The 21,144-nt window shown below is 35.7% G+C and overlaps 1 protein-coding gene across 1 annotated transcript in view; it reads left to right on the forward strand.

Annotated features, from left to right (window-relative positions):
• The window catches only part of LOC102964258, a 194,792-nt gene that overhangs the window by 89,003 nt on the left and 84,645 nt on the right, over window positions 1-21,144 (forward strand). Inside the window, exons 33-41 of the mRNA XM_042965462.1 lie at window positions 586-639; window positions 1,260-1,364; window positions 2,265-2,318; window positions 3,182-3,286; window positions 7,420-7,473; window positions 8,455-8,559; window positions 9,317-9,370; window positions 10,791-10,895; window positions 19,948-20,001. Coding sequence (XP_042821396.1) covers window positions 586-639; window positions 1,260-1,364; window positions 2,265-2,318; window positions 3,182-3,286; window positions 7,420-7,473; window positions 8,455-8,559; window positions 9,317-9,370; window positions 10,791-10,895; window positions 19,948-20,001 — 690 coding nt within the window. The remainder of the gene's footprint in view (window positions 1-585; window positions 640-1,259; window positions 1,365-2,264; window positions 2,319-3,181; window positions 3,287-7,419; window positions 7,474-8,454; window positions 8,560-9,316; window positions 9,371-10,790; window positions 10,896-19,947; window positions 20,002-21,144) is intronic.

Genomic DNA, 21,144 nt, shown 5'->3' on the forward strand with positions numbered 1-21,144 from the left:
AAAGCTTTTTTTCCTGATTTTTGAACAAGGGGTCCCACGTTTTCATTTTGTACTTGGCCCAGTAAATAAAGTAGCTGGTCTTAGGGGGTTGATCAATCCTTCCTGATATTGGAACAATGCCATATTGCTATAACTCTCTAGCTTTAGCTAATGATTTCTTTTTTCCCAAACATAGAAAGGTAGAAACATTTACCCAAACTTTATGCATGTGCTGGTAACAAAAGATTGAGAACACATACCAGCCATTCCAAGTTAATAGTTGAAATAACTAAAGAAAAGTATTAGTAAAAGATAGAACATGAAAAATGTTTTCAACATCAACCATGGGAAGAAGCTTGCGTTTGCATCAGAAGGGCTATCAGAGACCAAACAACATACTTAGCCTACTGTAACATTCCTGCAAGCATAAGACAGAGAAAGCTTTCTTGGGTTAACCCTCTATCTACCATAGAATGAATTCTTTGCAATCAATCCATTGCATAGAAGTTTTTGGCTGGTGAGATTAAATTGTGGGGAGAATCTCTATTTCTTAATTTAGCTCCTTTATCTTTTTATAATATTGCCAAATTATGATATTTCTTACAGCTAATGGGAAGACGGAGCTCAAAAAATTGATGGAAGCAGTGGAAACTATTACAGGTTAATTAGAAGTTTCTATAAATCTAATGTCTTTATTCTTTAGCTAATTTATATTTTTATATAGAACCATCATTTTCACATTCCCTTTTTTATTCTATTCTACCCATTTTTCTTCTATATTGATGAATATCTGCATACAGTTGCCCAGAATTACACATTAGAACATTTGCATTTTAGCACTAATTTTTCAGTGTGAATTTATAGTAGCAAATTTCTTAGTTTCTGGAATATTTGCCAAGAATAGTCACTATTCTTGATTTTGAAAGCCTAAATTTGAATTAGCATAGCTAATGATACAGCAAACTTTCACAGAGATAAAATTCTGTTATCGTTAAGAGATTAGGGGAGAGATAATATCCTTACAAAATAAATGGATCTTATGCCTACAGTGTCCTAATTTGTATTATATAAACTGCATCAGTATGTCTATTACTTTACTAAGCGTAAGAGAGAAATTCTATTTCTACCCCCAATTAATGACAGTGGCGAACAGTTAACATATTGTGTGTGTTTGCTCATTCAGCTATTGTAGCTGAAGCTGTAAAGGGTCAACAGGTTTGGGGAGGGCTGTGGTTAGTCCCTTCTCTCTACTAATCTGTGACCATTTTGTTATGTTGAAGGGGGAGAGGTTGATGTCAGTGATGTAGGAGATGTTCTGGAAAACATGGGAGTAACTGTCACAGATAAGGAATGTGTAGAGCTCGTAAAAAACCTGCCAGTTGATGGTAAGCATTTAAAATATTAATATGGTCTTGAAGGAAGCACACATTTCTTATTTTGTTTATGGGAACTTCTATATACTTTCTGATAGCATAGAAAAAATGCTTTCAAAAACTACTTACTATGAATGATTTCACTCATGTAATTATGTATCTTCACATACTGATAGATAATATGTAGGTATATTCTAGGTTGTTAACATGAATCATCTAGGGACTTGTGGCTGCACCATAGACTCAGAAGGAAGAAATAGAAAAAGGCACTTAAACAAAAACAAAGACCGAAAAAGTACAGCCATTGTGATATGGTTCAATTTATACACTTATGTACGCAAATAATTTTTTTAAAAAAATGAATGGTACATTTTCACCTTAAAAGGATGCTATCTAATGGTAGAACATCAGTAACTGTAAGCTGAGTGTATATGGGGATTCATTGTTTCTATTCTACTTTTGTATATATTTAAAATTCTTTACAATAAAAACATTTCAAGAGAAGATTTTTAAGAAGGAATTCCATTAATTTTTAGTTGGAAATCAGTTGCTGCTTTATTCACAACCTGCCATCAGGGCTAAGAAGTACCTTTTGTAGTTGTGGTTCTATAGATGGGGAATTGTAAAAGTTATACTGGGTACTAACTAGGTGAGAGAACAGTAAAGGACATTAGAGAGCTGAAAAGGAATTAAAAAAAAAAAGCACTAAGATTACAAGATTAACATGCTTAAGTGTCAATAATTGAATAGAGTGGATACATTGGTGGCTATTTCATTTTTAAAAATTTGAAAGTAAATTGGAAATTTTCTAGAGAAAATTACAAATCCTCCTTACATTAAATAATGACTTGCTGCCTTGGTGAATCTCCACATCACTTACTTGTGTATGACCTGATTTATGTTTCCACGTAGCTAAAGGAAAAGTCTACAAGAATAGGTTACTGGATGGTTTGAAGTCTCTTAATGGTAAGTGAGAAGCATAATACAAAGCCAGTTGATTCTAAGAGACACATTATACTATGTCCTAGATATCCAATTGTGAACTTCACTAACCTCCTTAAATACTGATATCATTCCTAGCTTCTGATATAGACCTGTGAGCAAATCATCTCCATATAGAAATTTAAATAATATTTTACATAAGAGAAAATAAAGTCTGTGTCAGAACAGTAAAATTAAAGGGAAAATATTTGGGGAATTTGGTTAGGCATTGAGACAATCAATAAAATAAACAAAAATGAGCCCACTTATTAGTGAGAAGATAAAATAATGTTTTTCATTACTATGAATTATTAAATAGTAATGCAGGCCCTTTTAAAGCTTATGCTTTGTAAACCTGTCCCCATGATCCCACTAAAAAAAGAGGTTCTTTTTAAAGAGCTATTATCTATTATTATCTATTATTGACCCTCTTTGTACTATAGACACTTGATGTTCCTGCTGAAAATAACATTAGTATATGTCAACAATTTGATGTATTTGCTAAAACAAGTCAACTGTCATGCTATATATGAGCCTATTTAAGTTATTTAAATCCAAAAACTATACAGCATGCTAATTGACTATAATAAAATGCATTCTGGACAATTAGTTCAAGATTTCAGTTTTGTTTTTTTTTTTTCTGCAGACGGAAATTTCTAAGAACTAAAATCCCCCAAACAAAAATTTTAGAAAAAGATCCCTTGCCTGCAAAAGAAAAATATTTCTGACAGAGGACACCCTTTATATTTCCACCTACACTACAGCCATGTGGGCCCATAGGTTATTTAAATATATAAACTGTATTTTTCTTTCCTTTGGCTATTTCTTGACCATTTTGCTTTTCTAAGGAGGGATTGTTAATGCCAATAAACTTGATTCAGTTTTGAAAACCATGGGATGGAAACTCACAGAAGATGAAATTAAGGATCTCAAATGCAACCTGCCCACTGATGGTGAGCATTGAAAATATTTTTAAGTTCTTTGGGAAAAATCTTACCATGATGATTAGATTCCCAGCTCATTGTTCTTTATGGGTCTTGGTTATGGGATTGAAGAAGTTCTACCTTTTTCCATTATTCTTCTTCTCACATCTGAAGAAGGCATTGAAGAATAACCCCTTCTTGGGGGCTGGGGCAACTTTCTTAATGTACTTCCTATTTGTAGAGGGCAGGAACCCCACTTTAAGTCATGAACAGAGTACCTTTTAGTTTAAGTTTTATACTGAAATAGGGTTGACTTTTTATCTGATTGATTACGACTTGCTTAATGTGCCAATAGTTACATCTACAATTCTTTTTGAGATGTGCTTCTCATTAGATTTAATTGTAGACCCCTTGAGTTTTATCAGACTACCCTGGGGAGAAGCACAACCTAAGATGCTTGTTCCTGAATTATTTTTTCAAATTTGGAGGATTTACTAGACACCATGTTAATCAAATCAGAGGTTTCAACAAAAGGAATGATGATCACACTCTTCATATTGTCTTTGCCAGAAGCCTTAGTTTTGAATGCCCTTGGTCACTAAAAGAAATTCCAGGTATTATCTTCTATTTGTAGAAGATGAGAACTAGTTCATTTTTTGTGCCATGTCGCACCCAGACTCTCTGGATTCTCTCTGTTCTCCTTTATCCTTGCTTGCTAGCCAGCCAGTTGTTTTCTGGGTTCATTTCTTTTTGTAGTAACTTGTCCGTTGCTGCCAATATCAACCAGATACTCTAGTAACACTGTATTTCCTAGCTTCTTCTTTTTTTTAAAGTTTATTTTTATTTTTGAGAGAAAGAGAGAGAGGGAGTGGAGGAGGGATGCAGAGAGGGGGAGAGAAAGAGAGAATCCCAAGCAGGCTTCAGCATGGAGCCCAATGTGGGGCTTGAACCCACAAACTGTGCGATCATGACCTGAGCCAAAACCAAGAATTGGAGGCTTACATGACTGAGTTACTCAGGCGCCCCACCCAGCTTCTTTTTTTAAAGTACAAGCATATTCAGTACATTATCTGCCTTCTAAGTTGTTGAAATTGATAAACTCACCAACACCATTGCAAGGCATGGGTTCATTCCAGCCTCCAGTAACAATTTCTTCACCAAACACTTCCAGGACCAGAGCCAATGCCACATAGTTTTGGTGTTTTTGCTACTACTTTTGTTGTTGCTAAGACAGCAACACACTTGTGGTTCCAGTTTCTTTTTTTTAAGTTTCTTTATTTTGAGAGAGACAGAGATGGCCTAAGCAGGGGAGGGGCAGAGTAAGAGGGAGAGAGAGAGAGACAGAGAAACCCAAGGAGGCTCCTCAGTGTCAGTGCAGAGCCCAACACTGTGCTCGAACTCATGGACTGTGAGATCATGACCTGAGCTGAAACCAAGAGTCAGACGCTCAACCGACTGAGCCACCCAGGCGCCCTGTGGTTCCAGTTCCTATTATCAGCTAGCTATGCCGCAGTAGCAACAAACAACCCCCAAATCTCAGTGGCAACAGAGTTTTTTTGCATGACACTCAATATTAGATACTGCCCATAGGTTGGCTGTCCATCTGTTCTCTACTATAGGGCATAGGATGCAAGAACAGTCCCTGTCTGGACAGTGTCACTTTTGTAACAGGAAAAAGAGAGATGATGGAGCCATGTGATAGTTCTTAAAGTTTCTACTCAGAAGAGACTCAAATATTTCATTTGACAAAGCAAATTGCATGATATCATTGGGAACAGAAGTATAATCCTCCCATAAGACAGACTTGATACAGAGGGGAAGAGAATATTTGAACAAACAAGATATATTCTCTTAAAACAATTGTATCTGAAAATGCAAGGAAAAGCAATTTATACCCATTTTGATGCATTTTAAAATTGATTCCATAATTACAGAACATCTAGTCAATTTAATATATGGAGCCATCAAAAGAACCAGTCAGCTCTATTCTTATATACAAACATATGCATAGAATATCTCTAAAAAAGATACACAAAAAATGTCAATGTTTGTTCCTTAGAAGGAAGAGAATTCTGACAATGGAGATGTTTATAAAGGAGATATATTTTTCACTGTATTCTTATTGGTAACATTTGAGTTATGTAATTTATGCTTATGCTGCCTAGTAAGAATAAATTGATTTAGAAACATATGCGAAAAGCATGATTCACAAAAGGAAAAAATTGATAAATTGTACTTCATTAAAATTAAAAGCTTTCACTCTGGAAAGCTGTGTGGAGATGGTGGAAGACAACCTACAGTCTGGGAGAAAATATTTGCAAATGATACATCTGACAAAGAAGCAGCATCTATGGCATTTAAAGAACACGCAAAACTCAGCAATATAGGGGCATCTGGTGGTTCAGTCAGTTGAGCGTCTGACTTTGGCTGAGCCTCGTCTTGGGCTCTAAGCTGACTGCTCAGAGCCCGGAGCGTGCTTCAGATTCTGTGTCTTCCTCCCTCTCTGCCCCTCCCCCTCTCGTGCTCTGTCTCTCTCTCTCTCTCAAAAATAAATAAACATTAAAAGGTTTTTTTTTTTTGATTTGAGAAAACCTCAGCAATATAAAATACAAACAAACCAATAAGAAGATGGGGAAAATATATGAAACTATATGAATGAAAATACATTGCACCAAAGAGGATATACAGGTATCAGATAAACACATGAAGAGATGCTTGACGTCATTAGGTATTAAGGAAGTGCAATTTGAAACTGCAGTGAGATATCACTGCATACCTATCAGAATAGCTAAAATAAAAAATAATGACAACACCAAATGTTGATGAGGATGCTAGAGAAACCGGACCACTCATACTTGGTAGTGGGGATGTAGTGATACAATCACTATAGAAAAAGTACCAGTTTCTTACAAAACTAAGCATAGAGCTACCGTAGCAATTACACATTTGAAACTTATGTTCGCACAAAATCTGTACATGAACGTAAGAGCCAAAAACTGGAATCAGCCCAAGTCTCCTTCAACAGGTAAATGACTAAACAAACTTGTGGTACATACATATTATGGAATACTATTATTCATCAGTAAAAGTACACTATCTGATTCATGCAACATCTTGGACAAATTTCCAGATAATTATCCAGAGCTAAAAAAAGCCAACCTCAGAGCTTACATACTGTAAGATCTTTATATATCATTTTTGAAATAACAAAATTTTAGAAATGGAGGACAGATTAGAGCTTGCCTGGATTTAGAGATAGGGGATTGGTGGAGGCAGAAGGAGGTGGATGTGGTTATAATAGGGTCCTTGTGGGACTGGAACTGTTCAGTATCTTGACTGTGGCAGTGCATACATGAACCTACACAGGTAATAAAATTGTCTGGAATTTAATAATACAGAGACATGCACATGAGTACAAGTAACACTAAGGAAATCTAAATAACATCGGTGGATTGTCTCAATGCCAGTATTCTGTTTTTGGTATTATTCTATGGCTTTGTAAGTCTTATCATTAAGGGAAGCTGGGCAAATATGTACAAGGCATCTCTCTCTATTTTTTTCTACTAACTTCATATGCATCTACAATTACCCAAATAAAATTTTCAAAAAAAATATTAAATTGGAAATAAAATCTGTTAGTCTATCAGTGTGATAACTGCCCCCCCCAATTGCTAATATAAAGGATTTGTCTTCAAAGTGCTTAATAATTTATCTTGTAATCCAAATGGAGGAAATAAATCTTTCTGGGTCTGTTAAAACATCAGGGAATATTGAATGAGAACACATTACCTGAGAAAATCACTGCTGAAACCCAAGTTTAAACATTTTTGAATAGCATGTACCAAACATAAACCCGTTGTCATGGCCTGATAGAAATAAGAAAGTTCTTCAAAGTCTTAGAGCTAAAAAGTAGACCCTGGACAGTAAGTGGCTTTTGAATCTTATCCCTTGACTATTGTAGGTTTGATTTTTTTATAGAAGAATTAAGTCATAGTTGTATTGTTGACATTATATTTTTCATATTTAACTTCTTTACACTCATTCTCAAGAAGAGGGTAAAAGTAGAGAATATTATTAGTACGGAAATGTTGCTGGAATATTTTCCTCTCCTATTATTTGTGTGTTTCACTGTCTCTTTTTATTATTTGCATTTTTTCTTACAGTATATGGGAGAGCTACAATGAAAAAGTTGTGTAGTGGATTAAACGCTTTTACAGGTCAGTGGGAAGTTATATAAAACCAAGATCTGCAGACTTTATGTAGTAGTATAGTTTTAAATAATATTTTTTACCATTCTATTGCTGGTTTGTAAATTGTAGCTTTCAACCTTTTCTAATGAAACATTTGCTCCTAATGTCCCCCAGTTTACCTTTATATATAGTAATTAAAAGCCTATAATTTACTAATAACTTCTGAACTTTCTGGAGTTTTTATACTAATAATACTCACTTCAACATTATTAATAGATTCCCAAGTCAGAGTATATCAAGCAACAGCAAAATAAAGCTTTTTTTTCCCATTCTTGGAACTGGAAAGAATTATGCTGAGTGAAATAAGTCAGAGGAGGACAGATATCATATGTTTTCACTCATATGTGGATCTTGAGAAATTGAACAGAAGATGATGGAGGGAGGGAAGGGAAGAAAATAGTTACAAACAGAGAGAGAGGGAGGCAAACCACAAGAGACTCTTAAATACAGAGAGCAAACTAAGGGTGGATGGAGGGGTGGGGGAGAGGGGAAAATGGGTGATGGGCATTGAGGAGGGCACTTGTTGGGATGAGCACTGGGTGTTGTATGTAAGCCAATTTGACAATATATTATATTCATTTAAAAAAGCTTATTTATTGTCAGTATCAAGAGCAAATAACATATTTCAGAAAAAAAAATTTAAATATGTAGTATTCTCTGGTAAGATGTATAAATGAATTGATGTTGATATTTCATTAATCAGACAGTTATTTAGGTAAAATCTATTCTCTTCTACTTAGACTTCTTGTCAGATTAAGAAATCATACTTTTCAGTATTTTTAAGCAAATTTGATATATGACCCTTCTCAATTCTGTATGGATGTATGTATCTTATTATATCTTTGAACTTCCTCAAGTTAGGAAGAAACATGCTTAACAATATTAAATTATTACTTGAAATAATTATTCTATAAAATTCTTGAATGATCACGTTTCATATTTTCAAAGGAAAAAACATTAATGTGCAACATCTATCAGATTTTGTGAGGAACATGGGTATTGAGCTAACAGATAAAGAACAAAAGAGGCTGCTAAAGAAGCTTCCAGTTGATGGTGAGCCATAAAGATACTTTAGTAGCTTTCTAGAATACTTAGCTTTATGGTACCATGGGAGAAATTTTAAAAGTTCTCTTTTAGGGGCGCTGGGTGGCTCAGTCGGTTGAGCGTCCAACTCTCGATTTTGGCTCAGGTCATGATCTCACAGTTCGTGAGACTGAGCCCTACCTCAAGGCTCTGTGCTGGCAGCATGGAGCCTGCTTGAGATTCTTTCTCTCTTTCTCCCTAGCTCTCTCCGCCCATCTCCCACTCACTCTCTCTCTCTCTCTAAATATATAAACTTAATTTTTTTATTTCTCTTTTAGCATGTAAAAATATATATATTTAAAGTAATTAGAAAAGGCAGATTTTAAGTTATATCTATCAATCTATATATCTCTATCTCTCTATATAACCCAGGCCACTAGGGGCAAAATAAATGCTGTCATGTCATGCCCTCTAGCCAATGACAAAACTATAAGAAAAAAAATGAAGGAATGTGATTAGGGGAGAGAATTTTAGAAGAATTGGACAAGAGAAATCAAAGGATAAAGAAACCAGCATAGAGAGACTGTCAACTGTTCTGTCAGGGGTTTAGAATGGCATAATTGTCACTAATGTATCCCGTCTCATTTTTTTGTTGTTATTAGAGGATGAATAAGAACATATTTACTCAGTAAATGAAAACTCTCCCTGAAATTCTGAAGTATATGTATTATGTTTCTGAGCATCTATATAATGCTTTTTCTGACATAGAGTGTGATTTGCATTGTAGCTTCTGGGAAGATCTATCAAAATAGATTGTTGGATGGTCTGAAGTCTTTCAAAGGTGAGTTAATGAGCAGTTTGAGATTTAACATTTTAATTTATATCATTAGAGCTTTACCCAAGCCATCCTTTTATGAACTGATTTTTAAATGTAGTTTCTTTATTTTAAAAGAGGTATTTTGTGATGAGTTTTTTTAAATCTTTGAAGGTCCCACATTTTCTTGTATTTTTCATAACTTAATCTTGAAAGTGTAAATTGAATTCTAGGTAGATAAAACAAAACATGAAGAGAATGATAGGTAGTCTGAAAATTAGTTAAGCAAAGAACATAAAAATAGTTTCTATTGTTAGAAATATTGGACATTGTTTCCTGATAGAATCCAAATCATAAATTAATGTTCATTATAATTCCTCTAAAAAGAATGTGTTTTTAGTGTGAGATTCAGTTAAGACAAAAAAAATGTAGGCAAAGGTACCAACTTAGGCCTAGGATTTGTTTTGGTTTTGCTTTCCCTCCTAGCGCTTAGTCCAAAAGAAGAGAAGAACATAAAGAGAATGAAGAAATGACTTAAAAGCTCTGCCACTTGGTATCTATTGAGAGAAGTCACCTGTCAAAAGAAGAGTGCCTCTTCACATTCCTAGGCCCTCCAGAAGAGTGGGAGCAGGATTATTTTTTAATTTAATGTGGAAGTTGTCCACCATGCTGCCCATTTGATAGCATCTTGCTATGTGTCTTTATCAACTAAATCGTCACCTTAAAAATGACACAATGATAGCCAGATACTTGTCGGCCTCCCTGTAGTTCTCTTTCCCTATCTATCTAGTTTTTCTAGTCTCTAGGCCTCCTGTTTTACAATTTTAATAATAAATTTTCCTTTCCATGCACTCTGAGCCTCAGCTCCTGCTTCAGCTTCAGAACATTTTTAACTAAATTTTTAACATTTTAACTAAAGCCCTCTGTAAACTACCATGCTAGGTAGTTTACAAGATAATTATCTATTCTTTGTAACTAATACAAATAGTTTTCTATCTTAAAATATTCACCAAAAACTCGGTGTTCATAAACTGTTTCACAGTATGGATAAACCAGGCATAAAGTAATTGTCAAGTTCCAGTGGAAAGCAGTACAAGTTTTTTGGCAACTGAGAGTTTTTTTTCAAAATCCTTCTCTACTGCAAATTCAATTAGTTGTCTTTAGCTTAAGTTGCAAAATCCCTTCATAAATTATTTCTTGTCCATAGTTTCATCAAGGTAAAGCTTAAGGCTCTTTAACACAATGTTAAAATAGAGTTTGGTACTCATGTTTCAAAGCAATATTAATAGTACTGAAAAGGATTCTATTTTTCCTTATTCCTAGTTTTTTCGTATTAATAGTAAAAACATTTTCAATATAATAGTAACAGAGCACTGATAGATTTCTAGTATTTAATGTTCTTTCATATTTTAATATTTTTTGTCATTCTTTATGTCTCTTTCCTAAGGAGGGAAGGTTGAAAGAAGTAAGGTCAATACTGTTCTAGAAAACATGGGAATCGTGCTCACAGGAGAGGAGCTTCAAAGTCTAACAGATAACCTACCAGTTAACGGTAAGCACTGTGGTTATTACTCTGCGTTTCTGCAGAGCTTTGCCTGTGAATGTGCATATGAGAATTTTTGAAATTAGGATTATTTGATGCTGAAAGGAAATGTATCTTAGAGTAGAACCCATTCTAAAGTAAAAAGAAATCCTGCCTCATTTTTAAAATGTAAAGTTATCAACATGTTTTCATATAGAAACCAGAGAAGCCAGAATGTTTATCTGAGGAATAGTCAGAATGTAGAATAAAACTTCTACGGATTAAATTTAAAAGTGATCATACGCTTGCTAACGCTTCATTTCTTAGTTCTTCCAATCTGAAGCATTTGCTTTTTTGCTTTATGTGTTCTCCCTGAGTGATTTTATGAACCCCTACTTTTAACCATCTGTTTGAACCATCAGTTATATTCTTTCCAGTCTTCTCCCCAGTCTTCAAACTATTTTATTCTAAATCTTCTGAGACATTTCTATTTAGTCCACCCCAAATAGCTGTTCAAGGATAAAATTCGTAATCTAATATATTCCATATCTTTTTAAACTGATCATCCTTTTTTCTCCTTCACTGACCCTGCCAGAAATCTCTATCCACTTAATTACTTGCTGCTGCCTATTTAAACTCCTAAATATTTTTAAAATCCATTCGTACTCTTTAGCCCTGTATCACTACCCTTATTTCTATTTCCTTTTATCTCTTCTTAGACTGCTAGATAACTCTCTCTCTGCCTATAATTTTGTTACTTTTAAATCCACTCTACACACAGTGGGCAGAATGATCCATTTCTATGTAAACCTGATCATAAAACTAGTTGGGGTTTTTTTCTCCCCATCTTATCTTCCCGTCTTCTACTTTTCTGTACCTTCTTTCAAAACGTTGAAATAACTCAAGGCTCTGATGGGTTCTCTAAGTGATCTTACCTACTTTTTGAGCTCTGAATTCTATCTGTATGGTAATGAATCACTGATAGATATTCCTAACCTAAAACACTCCTTGGATCTCTATTTGGCTTATTTACTACCTATTTGCAATCTCCACTTGGATAGCTCAAATAACTTGTAACTTAACTTGTCTTAGTCTGAGCTCTTGATTTTTCTACTAAAACTCATTCCTTCCCAGTATCATTACAAGGCATCACCACTGGAGTTTGTCTTGTGATGTCTTTGTCTAGCTTTCATATTAAGGTAGCACTAGCCTCATAGAATGAATTGGTGTTTTTTCCCACTTCTGTTTTCTGAAATAATTTATGTAGGACTGATATTATTTCTTTAATTATTTGTAATAATTTACCAAAGAAGCCATCTGGACATAGTCCCTTCTCTCTGAGAAAATTTCCAATGCTTAATTTTCTTGTGTGTTACAACACTATTCAGATTTTCTGTTTCTTTTTTATTCCATTTTGGCAGCTTGTGTCCATTTTGGAATCTATTTCATGTAAGTTGTTTAATTTCTGGCATAAAGTTGTTCACAGTATTCCCTCTTTAGCCTTTAAATTACTGTTAAGTTCAATAGGTTAATCCTTTCTTTCATTACTAATTTTAGTCATCTGTGTCCTCTCTCTTTTTTTCTTGGCTAGTCAATTTTGATGATGTTTTCGAAGACTAAATGTTTGGTTGCATTGAGTTTCTCTGTCATTGTTCTCATATCCACTCTAATCTTCATTATTTTCTTCCTTCTGCTTGTCTTTGGTTTGGCTTGCTCTTACTTTCCTAGATGAAGATAAAGACTTAATTATGGATTTGAGATCTCTCTTCTTCTCTAACATAGTTATTTAAGGCTATAAATTTTACTTTAAGCGCCACCTTCACTGTGTCTCATGTATTTAATTTTTATTCAGATAAAAATACATTCTAATTTCTCTTGTAATTTCTTCTTTGACTCATGGATTACTTTGAAATGTGTTGTTTGATTTCAAAATATTTGAATTTCTCGGATTTCCTTTTGTTGTTCATTTCTAATTTAACTCTGTTGTGGTCAGCGAGCATACTTTGCATGATTTCAGTCCTTTGATTTTTGTTAACACTTGTTTCACGATTTAGCATACAAGATAATCAGAGCTCTTTGGAGTCTCCAAAAACTTCTAACAGTGTAAAGGGATTCTGTGACCAAAATATTTGTTTTAGAGCCTTTTTTTTTTTTTTTTTTTTTTTGATAATTCTAACACTTGAGTCATCCAAGGATTGGCATGTGTTGATTGCCTTTTCACTTGATAATTGATCTCATTTTCCTAACTTTTTGTATGTTAAATAATTCTGAATTGTATCCTCAACTTTGTCAACTATTTTGTTGTGTAGACTCTGGGTCCTTTTAAAATTCATTGAACAATGCTGGTGGGTTTTGTTTTAGCAGGTAATCAACTCTGAGATTCAGAACACAAATTCCATCTCCCATTTCTCTGGATGGTTCCAGTCTCAGTTCATTCTACAAAGCTTTGTTTTACTGCTGTGGGTCTGTCTGCATGTGCCACTTGGGTTAGTCTGAGACTTGGGCCCTGGTTTAAATCTTAATTCAGTTCTCAAAGCCGTTGCAAGAATGCTTTCTTTGTATCTGTCTCATGCATGCACAACTCAAAAGTGAGCCCAAGACTTTTACAGATTCATACACAGAATTAGGGGATCCATTTCTCCATTGTTCTCTCCTCTCTGGAATTACCCCATATTTTCCAACCTGAAGGGGCCTCTTTTCCAGGTTTCCCTGGTCAAAGAGATGGAGTTTTTATCAGTCTTAGCTTCCTGCTCTGCCTTGCAGTTCTGTGATTGGGGCCCCACCCTCAGGACAAAGCCATTAGGGAAAAGAGAAAACCAAAACAGAAGGCTCACTCCCCTTGCCAGTCACTTCTGCAAGTTTTGGTTCTCTTCTACAGTCTAGTGTTGTTGCTTTTTGTGTTTTCTTTAGACTTTTAGTCTAATCATCAGGAAAAATAGATTGTAGAGAGCTGATACGGCCATGGCAGAATCAGAATCAGCCTCATATTTCATTATTTAAAAAATATATATTCTTTAAAATTAAAAAAATTTAAAAAATATATATATGTAAATAATACTTTCACATTTTAGCATGTGAATCAGGATGCATCTTATAATTGTTACCAATCACATAGTAGAGTTATTACATTCTTGTCATTGAGTCTGCATTTGTGAATTTGGTTTTAGCCTGTCACTGTGGCACATTACCACTTTAAGTTGTGTATTGTTGGTACCCCATGTGTTGAGTTTAATTGCTGTTTAAAAACTTCTCCAAAAAAATTGCGCTGTCATTAAGAATTGAAGGGAAAGTTGTGTCTACAGGAAAAGCATGGAAACAGTGGCAAAGTATAAATTTATGATTAGTGAAGAAAACATCTCACCATTGGAGGAAAGACCACAATTCTGTTTTTCAAAATTTTATTGCAAAGCTACAACAAAATGCTTTTTGGACCTAAGAAAGAAAGAAACCCACAAGTAGAAAATCTATACTACCTATTGTTAATGATGCATACACAAAAGAATTGCCTATGATACACCATACAGTGTAAGTGAAGGCAAAAGAAACTGCCAAATCCCTCACAAAGGTAAAATAAAGTTCAAAGCAATGAGGATGGACATCAGACATCAACTTGTCAAAATTTCTTGTTAACTTTAATTGCACCAAAAAGAATGAAATGGGAATAAATTTAACCAAAGAGGGAAAAAAATCTGTGCTCTGAAAACTATAACACATTGGTGAAAGAATTTGAAGATGACACAACAAACAAATAGATATTCCATGCTTAGGGATTGGAAGAACAAATATTGTTAAAATGTCCATACTATCCAAAGCAACCTACAATTCAGTGCAATTTACCAAAAGCGCGTTCTACAAAACTAGAAAAAATAATCCTAAAATTTGTTTGGAACTGCAAAAGACCCCAAATAGCCAAAGTAATCTTGAGAAAGAAAAACAAAGTTGGAGATATCACAATTCCATATTTCAAGATCTACTTCAAAGCCATACTAATCAAAACAGTATGATGCTGGCATAAAAATAGACACATGGATCAAAGGAACAGAATAGAGAGCCCAGAAATAAACCCGTGATGACATGGTCAATTAATCTATGACAAAAGAGGCAAGAATATACAATAGAGAATAGACAGTTTCTTCAACAAATGGTATTGTTGGACCATTTGTCCGGAAAACTAGACAGCTACATATAAAATAATGAAACTGGACCACTCTTTAATACCATACACAAAAATAAATTCAAAATGTATTAAAAACCTAAATGTGAGACCTGAAACCATAAAAGTCCTAGAAGAGAACACAAGCAGTAATTTCTTTGATATCAGCTGTAGCAACGTTTTTCTAGATATGTCTTCTAACACAAGGGAAACAAAAGCAAAAGTAAACTATTGGGACTACCTCAAAATAAAAGTCTTTTTTGCACAGTGGTGGAAACTATCAACAAAACAAAAAGGCAACCTACTGAATGCGAGAAGATATTTGCAAATGATATATCCAATAAGGGGTTAATATCCAAAAAATATAAAGAACTTATACAACTCAACACCAAAAACAAAATCTGATTTTTAAAATGAGCATAGGATCTGAATAGACACTTTTCCAAAGAAGTCATACAGATGGCCAAAAGACACATGAAAAGATGCTCAGTATCACTCATTATCAGAGAAGTGCAAATAAAAACCACAATGAGATATCAACTCAGACCTGTCAGACTGGCTAAAATCAAAACAATGAGAATAATAAGTGTTGGTGAGGATAACAATTGTTGGTGAGGATGTAGAAGAAAAGAACTCTTGTGCACTACTGATGGGAATGTAAATTGGTACAGCCACTATGGAAAACAGTATGGAGGTTCCTCAAGAAATTAAAACTAGAAATACCATATAATCCAATAATTCCACTAATGAGTATTTACCCAAAGAAAACAAAGATACTGATTCAAAAAGATAGATGCACTCTATGTTTATTGCAGCATTATTTATAATAGCCACAATATGGAAGCATCCTAAGTGCCTATCAATAGATGAATGGACAAAGAAGACACACACACTGGAATATTGCTCAGCCATATTTGTCAAGAAAGATGAAATCTTGCCATTTGGGACAACACGGATGGACCTAGAGGGTATTATGCTAAGTGAAGTAAGTCAGAGAAAGACAAATATATCAATTCACTCACACGTAGAATCTAAAAAAAAGTCAATAAACGAACAAAAAAACAATCAGACCTGTAAATACAGAGAACAAACTGATTGCCGGAGAGGTGGGGATGTGAGTATTAGCAAAATGGATGCAGAGGAGTAGGAGATACAGGCTTCCAGTAATGGAATGAATAAGTCGTGGGAATAAAAGACACTGTATAAGGAATATAGCCAATGATATTGTAATAGCGTTGTATGGTGACAAATGGTAGCTAGACCTGTGGCGCTATGGCATCACGTGTAAAAACCTATCAGATGACTGCGTTGTACACCTAAAACCAATGTAGCCTTATGTGTCAACTACTCTCAAAAAACATTTTTAATTTCTTGTTAGCTTTAAATAAAAAACTCTAGCGGAGCCCTCATCTAAGAAATGCTGTGTCACCAGTGCTGTTGATAGCACACTGGACAATATTTTGGAGACAAAAGCAGACACCAGTGATTCTGAGTTGAAGAGCTGAACGGCAATTTAAAAGAATTAGATTCTAAATATGAAATTATAGTAATTGCAAGTTTATCTCGCATATTTTTGTTTACATAAGCATGACATTTTTTTTTTAATTTTTAATTTTTTTTAATGTTTCTTATTTATTTTTGAGAGAGAGAGAGAGACTACAAGGAGGGAAGGGGCAGAGAGAGAGGGAGACACAGAATCTGAAGCAGGCTCCAGGCTCTGAGCTGTCAGCATAGAGCTCGAGGTGGGGGGCTTGACCTCACAGACTGCGAGATCATGACCTGAGCTGAAGTCGGACGCTCAACCAACTGAGCCACCCAGGTGCCCCTGCATAAGAGTGATATTTTAAAAATCGGTTTAACTCTAAACATCATTCAATGATATAAAATAAATATTCTAAATTATAAGGAAAAAAAAGCAAGTTAGCCGATTTCCAGGCCTAGATGATTTTCATATTCTTCTTACAGTTTGTAATCTATCTTTTACAATAGGACATATGTATATTTAAAATACTTTGCTTAAAGGCAACAACCTCTTTGACCTCAGCCACAGCAATTTCTTGCTCGACACCTCTCCAAAGGCAAGGAAATTAAAAGCAAAAATGAACTATTGGGACCTCATCAAGTTAAAAAGCTTCTGCACTACAAAGGAAACAATCAACAAAACTAAAAGGCAACCGATGGAACGGAACGGGAGAAGATATTTGCAAATGACACATCGGATAAAGGGCTAGTATCCAAAATCTATAAAGAACTCGCAAACTCCACACCTAAAAAACAAATAATCCAGTGAAGAAATGGGCAGAAGACATGAATAGACACTTTTCCAAAGAAGACATCCAGATGGCCAATGGACACATGAAACGATGCTCGATATCACTCATCATCAGGGAAATACAAATCAAAGCCACACTCACGCTGAGATACCACGTCACACCAAGTGATCAGAGTGGTCAGAGTGGCTAAAATGAACAAATCAGGTGATTATAGATGCTGGCCAGGATGTGAAGAAATGGGAACCCTCTTGCACTGTTGGTGGGAATGCAAACTGGTAGAGCCGCTCTGGAAAACAGTGTGGAGGTTCCTCAGAAAACTAAAAATAGAACTATCCTCTGACCCAGCAATAGCACTGCTAGGAATTTACCCAAGGGATACAGGAGTGCTGATGCATAGGGGCTCATGTACCCCAATATTTATAGCAGCACTTTCAACAATAGCCAAATTATGGAAAGAGCCAAAATGTCCATCAACTGATGAATGGATAGATCAAATATGGTTTATATATACAATGGAATACTACTTGGCAACGAGAAAGAATAAAATTATGCCATTTGCAGCAACGTGGATGGAACCAGAAGGTATTATGCTAAGTGAAATAAGTAAGTCAGAGAAAGACAGATACATGTTTTTACTCATGTGGATCTTGAGAAACTTAACAGAAGACCATGGGAGATGGGAAGGGGAAAAAAAAGAAATAGTTACAAACAGAGAGGGAGGGAGGCAAACCACAACAGATACTTAAATACAGAGAACAAACTGAGGGTTGATGGAGGGTGGGGGAGAGGGGAAAGAGGGTGATGGGCATTGAGGAGGGCACTTGTTGGGATGAGTATTGAGTGTTGTATGTAAGCCAATTTGATAGTAAATTATATTAAAATATATATAAATGAATAAAATACTTGGCTCAACAATAATAGATAATAATCTCCTAATTTAACTTGTTATTTATGGAAAAGGAAAATTACTATGTGGTGTATATGGGAAAATTTCAGGCAATTTGATCAGAGTCTTCCATAAAAGTACACTATCTCTGAATTTTATTTACTTAGCATACCAGTTTTTCTAAACTCTGAAGTTCTTGAAAGTAGAAAGTGTACTTTAATTATCTTTGTACCCTTAAGACCTAGCATATTTCAAATATTAGATATGTAATTTGAGGGAAATGGTTCTTCTCTAACAACTTTGCACATCTCCACCTAGGCCACATAAATATATCTTGACCACAATCTTACCAAAGTCTTTCTTGAAAGCGTCACAATTCCTCCTGGAATAAGGAGAAGTAGACAGCCTTGTGAACAGCTGCCACCAAGCAGTGTCTCCATCTGTTTCCCTATCTACAGGAGACGGTCACAAGGTCATTTCTCATTCATCTCCCTAGTTTCAGTTGAACACAACTTTCCGCCTCTCTCCCTTAGGATACAGCTGCAGATTTCTGTATAAGTCTATAAAACTTGCTGCGTACCATTTGAGTGAGCTCCCCAGCAGCAGAACAACTCATCGTATGTCCCACCAGTCCACTGTCCAGCTGGTTCCGTGTTGTACTCTGGGACTAAAGTGTCAGAGATCCAACACCATGCTGATCTTACTTCTTGGGTATAAGTAATAAACTATCTTAATCCATTTGGGCTCATTGTCTCATTACCATCAAAATCTGTGGAAATGTGACGAGCCAACCTAGCAGTTTCAGTGGCAATCTTTGTGATCCTGTTAAATACCATACCTCTTCTTAGGAACTTCTTGACCACTTGTCAGTAACTAATGTATGATGACTAAGTAAATAAAAGTAGTGGAAAATAAGAAAAAAAAAAGGGAAATTTGCCTATAATGAGATGAATGAAGTTTTTTAACAATTGCTTCAAAAATACACCAGTCATATGTCACTAGCCATTCCATGATTATCATAGTAATTGAAAAGACTTTTTAAAAAAACTATATTGGGAATATATGAAAGATTACTTCATTTTTCCTTTTATTATACAATGATAGGTAGGATTTATGGATATACCATAATTGAGGAGGGTCATAGAACATGGCCAACATCAATAATAGTTTCTTCCAGGTTTATAAAGTAGGGTGAATCTAAACAATTCAGGAGTATAAATTGCCTCTGAGTGGACTCTATCTTCTAGGGCAGGGTCAGCAATATTTCTATAAAGGGCAAATAATAAATATTTCAGGCTTTGTGGATGATGTCATACTTCTCAATTATGTTGTTGTAGTACAAAAGCAGCTGTAAACAATGTGTAAACAAATCAGTGTGGCTGTGTTCCAATAAAATTTTATTTATGGACACTAAAATTTTAAATTTGTGTAAGTTTTATGTGTCACAAATAATATCCTTTTGGGTTTTACAATCATTTGAAAATGTAAAAATGATTCTTAGCTCATGGGCCATATAAAAATAGATGGTGAAAAAATAAAAAGATACGTGGCAGTGGGCTGGATTTGGCCAATGGACGATAGTTGGCTCACCTCTGACAGGGAATAGGGCACGTCTTCTATCATAGAATTTCTGAAGAAATGGATTTATAAGTTGAGGATTGACATAGAGCACAACGAAGAGAAGTGGACTTTCACAATATAAGGTTTTCATACTCTGTTTTTCTGAGTCTGCATCATTTTATTATTTTTATCTTTACCTTTTTTTTATAGATAATGGGAAGGTTGATCTTGATAAATTGATGGATGGAGTGAAAACTCTTACAGGTGAGAAGTTAATATAATCTAAGAATATAAGTTTTACTCAAAATTATATTTCAAAGACTTTTATTTCTTTGCTTATTCTACCATTTTATCCTTCATTTGATAGATCGCTTTTTATCTAATTTCTTAGAGTTAGACTTTTAAATCTCTACGTGTTAGTAATAAAATTTAAATTCTGGGGTGCCTGGGTGGCTCAGTTGGTTAAGCAGCCGACTTTTGATTTTGCCTCGGGTCATGGTCTGAGGTTCATGAGATCAAGCACCACATGGGGCTCTGCCCTGAAAACATGGAGTCTGCTTGGGATTTCTGTCCCTCTCTTTATCTCTGCCCCTCCCTCACTCATTCTCTCTCTCCCTCTGTCTCTCTTTCTCTTTCAAAATAATAAATAAGAATAAATAATTTCAATTCGGTGTCTTGGTAGCAAATCCTTTTTTTTTTAATTTGACATTAATATATGACACCTCTACTATGTTGGGGAAAAATATTCTGTATTAAATCAGTGAATAGTAGAGTTAGGACGGAGAGGAAGATGGCGGCGTAGGAGGACGCTGGGCTCACCGCGTCCTGCTGATCACTTAGATTCCACCTACACCTGCCTAAATAACCCAGAAAACTGCCAGAAGACTAGCAGAACGGAGTCTCTGGAGCCAAGCGCAGACAAGAGGCCCACGGAAGAGGGTAGGAAGGGCGGAGAGGTGGTGCGTGCTACAGACTGGCGGGAGGGAGCCCGGGTGGAGGGGCAGCCCGCCGGCCAAGCAGAGCCCCCGAGTCTGGCTGGCAGAAGTGGAAGGGCCGGACGGAATGTGTTCCGACAGCAAGCGGGACTTGACATCTGGAAGGTTATAAGCTAACAGCTCTGCTCGGAGAACGGGAGGGCTGGAGGACAATGGGAGGGAGAGTTGCTGAGCCCCGGGATGACAGCTCAGTTTGGCAGGGAAGAAAGGCGCTCGCCAATGCCATCTCCCTCGCCCACCCCCCAGCCAAAATCCCAAAGGGAACCAGTTCCTGCCAGGGAACTTGCTTGCACCACGCAAACACCCAACGCTGTGCTTCTGCGGACCCACATCTCCAGCAGCACGCCTGACTCCCTCCAGCTGCCGCAGGGCCCCTCCCAAAACGGATCACAGAAGGAGAAGCGAGCTGAGC

The sequence above is a fragment of the Panthera tigris genome, chromosome E1, assembly GCF_018350195.1.
Source record: "Panthera tigris isolate Pti1 chromosome E1, P.tigris_Pti1_mat1.1, whole genome shotgun sequence".
NCBI classification, from domain to species: Eukaryota; Metazoa; Chordata; class Mammalia; order Carnivora; family Felidae; genus Panthera; species Panthera tigris.